The sequence below is a fragment of the Ipomoea triloba genome, chromosome 15 (genome assembly GCF_003576645.1).
Source record: "Ipomoea triloba cultivar NCNSP0323 chromosome 15, ASM357664v1".
NCBI lineage: Eukaryota > Viridiplantae > Streptophyta > Magnoliopsida > Solanales > Convolvulaceae > Ipomoea > Ipomoea triloba.
The window spans coordinates 308,239-313,857 of NC_044930.1; the positions used below are offsets into that span (position 1 = coordinate 308,239).

The 5,619-nt window shown below is 33.3% G+C and overlaps 2 protein-coding genes across 2 annotated transcripts; both read left to right on the forward strand.

Moving 5' to 3' along the window:
- LOC116006434 (alpha carbonic anhydrase 7-like) lies at positions 1–1,918 on the forward strand. The gene is made up of 7 exons (XM_031246797.1): positions 1–182; positions 281–492; positions 627–733; positions 908–1,025; positions 1,202–1,369; positions 1,461–1,514; positions 1,643–1,918. The coding sequence occupies exons 1-7, from the start codon at positions 92–94 to the stop codon at positions 1,724–1,726; spliced, it is 834 nt and encodes a 277-aa protein (XP_031102657.1). The 5' UTR covers positions 1–91; the 3' UTR covers positions 1,727–1,918.
- Positions 1,919–3,336: 1,418 nt separating this feature from the next.
- Positions 3,337–5,019, forward strand: LOC116006738 (alpha carbonic anhydrase 7-like). The gene is made up of 5 exons (XM_031247227.1): positions 3,337–3,421; positions 3,531–3,742; positions 3,835–3,941; positions 4,171–4,285; positions 4,390–5,019. The coding sequence occupies exons 1-5, from the start codon at positions 3,337–3,339 to the stop codon at positions 4,582–4,584; spliced, it is 714 nt and encodes a 237-aa protein (XP_031103087.1). The 3' UTR covers positions 4,585–5,019.
- The last annotated feature ends 600 nt before the right edge of the window (positions 5,020–5,619 follow it).

Here is a 5,619-nt window from a genome sequence, read left to right on the forward strand (position 1 = left end):
TCATATCAGATCACCTTAGCCTCTTCAAGAACCGAACCAAACCTCTGATTTATATATATTCAACTATACTGCTTCATCTATCAGTGTAACAATGAGGAAACAGAGCGTTTCTGCAACCTTAATTCTTGCCTCCTTGCTGTGTTTCTTCCTTTTCTTGCATGCAGCAAAGGCACAAGAAGTTGGTATGTAATGAAACGAAACCTTAATTATAATGAATGGTTGTCTGTTTATATATGTATGTTTCTTAACTATATTAATTGTTGGTGATGCTTACTTACAGAGGATGAGAGAGAATTTGAATACGATGAAGACAGCGACAAGGGGCCGAGTAAATGGGGAGACATAAAGAAAGAATGGGCAGCTTGCAAGAATGGAAAATTGCAGTCCCCAATAGATTTATCCCACGAGAGGGTGAAAATATTTCAGAAGGTGGAGAAGAAGAGTTACACACCTGCAAATGCCACTGTCAAGAATCGAGGCCATGACATTTCGGTACGTGATTAAATAATTGACGGGTTTAGTCAACTCGATCAGCAAATTAATTAATGGAAGAATATACGATATCAAGATGAATGATCGATTGAATATAATATTTTAACCTAATAATATGTTCATATATGTTGTAGATTGAGTGGCATGGTGATGCTGGATCGATTCTCATCAACGGCACAGAGTACTCTCTTAAAGCAGCTCATTGGCACTCTCCTTCCGAGCATACCATTCATGGAAGAAGGTAAACTAATTAACCATTATATTAGAGAAAATCTTAGCTAGCTAACTAAGTTAGTCAGACTGTTCGTTTAGTTTGAATGTTTGATAACTACAAAATTACAAGTTTAATCCTCTGAAATAAAACTATAATGTCCATGTTCTTAATTAGCACCTATGATACTATGTTTCTCGACAGGTACGCTTTGGAACTGCACATGCTTCACATGAACACAGACAAACAAACCGGGCAGAACAAAACAGCTGTCATCGCCGTTCTCTACAAGATTGGCAAACCAAACGCGTTTCTTTCCAAGGTATGTCTGGCCGACCCTAACAATGATTACAGTCCTCTAATCACTTCATTTTTCTTTGATTTGGTTGCTAAACCAAACCTCTTACCAACTTCAAAACAGTACATACATTATTAAAAGTCGTACCAGAATTATGTTGTAACGAATTTAATTTTTTGTTAACTACATTATTTATGCAGTTGATGACGAATATAACATCCATGATTGATCAAGAGGACGTGGAGAGAAACCTAGGCTTTGTTGATCCAAATGAAATCAAATTTATAACCAAAAAATACTATAGATACGTTGGCTCTCTCACTACTCCCCCTTGCACTGAAGGAGTTATCTGGACAGTCAATAAAAAGGTAAACATTATTTTAATTTTTTAAATTATTCCTTAATTCAAGTAATTAATTTGGAGTCAATGCTAACTTCTTGGAAATCATTTTATTTTAGATAAAAACTGTATCCAAGAGGCAAGTGAAGTTGCTTCGAGAAGCTGTTCACGACGTGAGTAATCTTTTTTTTTTTTTATTAATTAAATTAAATTTAATTAGAAGTTTAGAACAGTATATTTATTTTTGGAATAAAATTTTGCTTTTATAATTTTTAATAATAATTAGAGATTTTAATTGCAGTTCGCTGAGAGAAACTCACGGCCGCTTCAACAACGCAACAGTAGAAAAATCTATCTCCGGCTGCCGGCAGGGAGTTCAAAGTGATTGATGATATGATGATACACTTCCTACACAAAATAAAGAACTAAGTTATTATTACAGAATGGAATTAGGGTATTTCATTTATTGATTTTGTGGAGTTTTGCACCATAGGTGAATTAAATTTATTGTTTTGTATTGTAATCAGTTGTACTACACGTATATTTTGTTATTATACTACATATTTTTACTTTATTATGTGGTGATATGATCTATCTTTAGTTCGCAAAGGGTCACTTTTGTCTTTTTTGTTTTTTTTTTTAATCTTTATATATATATATACTTGTAAATGTATGACATGTTAAAAAACTCTAGATTAGTCATTTAATTACGAGCAAGAATCAAACTTTACCGCTATGATTGAGGATAAATTCGAATTAGTTTCACAATAGTAGAGTAAGAACACCCGGCATTATATTCAAAATTATATATAAAATGTAATTTTTGAATTATTATAAAGGAGCAGAGTTTGTTATTATATGCATACACTTAAGTACGGTAGTAATTACAATTTTCTTAGTAATCTAAAAAAACTATGAATATTAGAAATATTTGCATGCTCAACCAATCGTATCATGCCACTAGTAAATGCACTTTTTTCCTATCTGCATCACGACATTTAATTGTATACATTTCATTTTCATTTAGATCATTGCTTACCTACCATGAAAGATATTAAAATTGCACATGCCAAAAAAGTGTTCTTATAACTTGTCTAACAATAATAATTATAATGAAGTGGAAAGTGTGAAACAATGTAATGTGATGGAATATTAGAGCTTTCTCATTGTGGAAAAATATATATCAAATCTTCTTTTTCTTACTCATGCTCTCATTAATTGACCTCATATTCTAGGTTGTCTCTATGTATGACTTGCTTTAATTTGATTCAATCTATTGATAGTATTTTTACTTTGCTCGTTAGGAAATCAGCAAATTAAATATATTAGCGCACTCTAATTAACTAAAATTATAGTCCATACTTTATATTACTGATTTGATTCATCATTTTAAATAATAGTTTGTAGCTAGTTGTATTTTAGACACAACTCAACTGTTCGACCAACGCAAAATAAATTAACAACTTTACTTTAATTTATAATTAGCAACTCAACTCGTGGACCAACGATATGCATTCACATTCAACTTCTTTGTGCTGTCAATTTTCAAAACCTGACCGGTTGACATCAAGCACATTCCACCATATCAAATATTCATAGTCAATTTTAGGTTGGATCGAGAAAACTACTCCCTATGACCCTATTAGTCCTCAAATTTTTCAAAACCGAATTATTAGAAAAAGGAAATAAATCCTTTTTCCTAATATATGCAAAATAAATTTTTTATTGAAAATGGTTACCTAGCCAAGTGATGAGTGGGCATAATTTTTATACCGGTTGATTATATCTATAAATTTACCGATTATATCACGAGTTGATTACGTCAATAAAATCACTGTCATTTATTATAATTATTATATGAGATATTTTCCAAATCCTCATGTTGATACAATTATAGAGTAATTATACGATGAAAAAAAAAACTGAAGAATTTTCATATATATGTTTAACAGCTATCATCAACCCATCTTAAGCTCCACCATTTTCATTTCCAGAATGAAGATTAACAGTCTCATCATCCTTGCTTTTCTCTGCTTGGTTCTTGTCTTCCATTCTTCATTCATCAAAGCTCAAGAAGTTGGTCAGTTCCAGATTACCAAATATTCATCGTGTTCTTCTTCATAATAATAATAATAATAAATGAATTTATTAATATTTCATTGTAACTTATTTAATTTGTATTTGTGAAGAGGATGAGAGAGAGTTTGATTACAGTGAAGGAAGTGAAAAGGGTCCGGAAAGATGGGGAGATCTGAAGGGAGAATGGGAAGCATGCAAGAATGGAGAAATGCAGTCTCCCATCGACATATCTCATGAAAGAGTAGAATTTATCAGAAGCTTCGAGAAGAGGCATTACAAACCTGCCAATGCCACTGTCAAGAACCGTGGCCACGACATTTCGGTATTTTTAAGGATTATTCTATCTGGTTTTCTACATGTCTGTCATGTTAAACATCGTCACCTTAATGGTTTGATCATTTTCATGTCATGAAGATTAAATGGCATTGTGATGCTGGATCCTTCTGTATAAATGGGATAGAGTACCCTTTAATATCAGCACATTGGCACTCTCCCTCAGAGCACACTATCAATGGAAGAAGGTAAAATTCGAATGTGTGTTGCATTTCAGTAAACCCCGCCTTGTGACTTTCCCTGACTGACAAAAAACCACAAAGAGGTAAGTCTGACCAACTTAGTTAGGATTGTCCATTGCTGACCAGTTTAATAGGTAATTCTGGTTACTAAGTTAAGAGTTTGATCAACTTAATTAGGATTGCCTGCATTTCTGCAGAGGATTAAGAATGTTTGATGTTGTATATGTTTGAACAGATATGCCTTGGAGCTGCACATGGTTCACCAAAGCCTAGACCAGACACTGCAGAATCAGAGAGCCGTTACTGCTGTTCTTTACAGGATTGGCAAGCCTGATGCTTTTCTCTCCAGGGTAAGTAAAACATTGGACTCGAGTTGCTTATACATGAAGTTGGGCTCAAACGCCCTTCCCTTTTCTTGCAAATTCTGATGCAAGTTCGTCGTAAAAAAGGACAGCTGATGAGTAATATATCACTACTGGTGGATGAAAAAGACAGAGAGATACAAACAGGTTGGATTGATCCCACAGAAATCAACTTTAGATGTACATGGTACTACAGATACTTAGGTTCACTTACTACTCCTCCTTGTACTGAAGGTGTTATCTGGACCATTAACACAAAGGTTTTGCTTTTTCTTGTTTTTCCTTAACCTGTCTGATAGTTTAGTACTCCGTGATTATTACCTAACTTGGAAAATTTTTAGATAAGGACTGCTTCCAGGAGACAGATTAAGCTGCTTAGAGAAGCTGTTCATGATGTAAGTTCAATTACACAAGTCTTTTACTCTGTAGTTAACAGTTAACACACGAAGCTTACAGAAATTTCTTACGTTTATTGCAGTACGCTAAGCGTAATGCAAGACCATTGCAGCCACTAAATGACAGAAAGATCTATGTTTTGAAAGCTGGATATAAGCTGTGATAGAATACTTATGGAGTACAGAATAATAATAATTCAGATTTTATTCCTTTACTATTTATTCATCATACTGATATGATCTTACATGGTAGCTATGTTTCAATTCCTAGTGTTCATGCTGTAATATGATGTTTTTAATCGACTTGGGTAGACAATTTTCCAATGAAAATTATATCTATTGACAAGTTTGCTCCTTGAAAGTTTCCGAATCCTTTAGTTTGGATTTGGAAAAGGAATTTGTGAATGTCTTTTAAAGCTATAGTGTAATCAGGAAGTAAATAATGTACTCCTACATTATTGTTCATGTCTACCTCAATTGCTCCAATCATTTGAGCCTGAGTTGAATCTTGAATTCTAGTATCTAAAGCAGTTATGAGTACTTTAGCTCCGTACTCTTTTCTGATCAATCCTTTGATCACAACAGTTATCATTCCTAGATGAACATAATTCATCTTTTTAAGTTTAAGTTGCTTAATACTCTCTTCAGTCATTAAGCTAAAAGTTTCTGCTCTTCCGTCTGGAATTTCGAGCATTTCTGATCTATGAGTTTTGATTAAACTAGAGTCATTCTGCATAAATCCAGTTCTATACAAAGTAGAAGGTCTCAAAGTATTGATAAAGTCATTTGACATTACCTCAGTGTCTCTGTCAATATTAACAATTTGTTCTATAATCTGAGTATTTCTACTCTGATTAGGTCTAAAAAGTCTTCCTACCCATGTAGAACTAGTAGTTTGATCTAAAGTTGTAGTTCTCGAAGAACTTG

Coding starts and splice junctions, on each gene's coding strand:
- LOC116006434 (XM_031246797.1), top strand. CDS start 92: ATGAGGAAACAGAGCGTTTCTGCAACCTTAATTCTTGCCTCCTTGCTG. Junction 1,026..1,201: donor CAAACGCGTTTCTTTCCAAG/GTATGTCTGGCC, acceptor TTATTTATGCAG/TTGATGACGAATATAACATC. Junction 1,515..1,642: donor TTCGAGAAGCTGTTCACGAC/GTGAGTAATCTT, acceptor TTTTAATTGCAG/TTCGCTGAGAGAAACTCACG.
- LOC116006738 (XM_031247227.1), top strand. CDS start 3,337: ATGAAGATTAACAGTCTCATCATCCTTGCTTTTCTCTGCTTGGTTCTT. Junction 3,422..3,530: donor CATCAAAGCTCAAGAAGTTG/GTCAGTTCCAGA, acceptor GTATTTGTGAAG/AGGATGAGAGAGAGTTTGAT. Junction 3,942..4,170: donor CACACTATCAATGGAAGAAG/GTAAAATTCGAA, acceptor ATGTTTGAACAG/ATATGCCTTGGAGCTGCACA.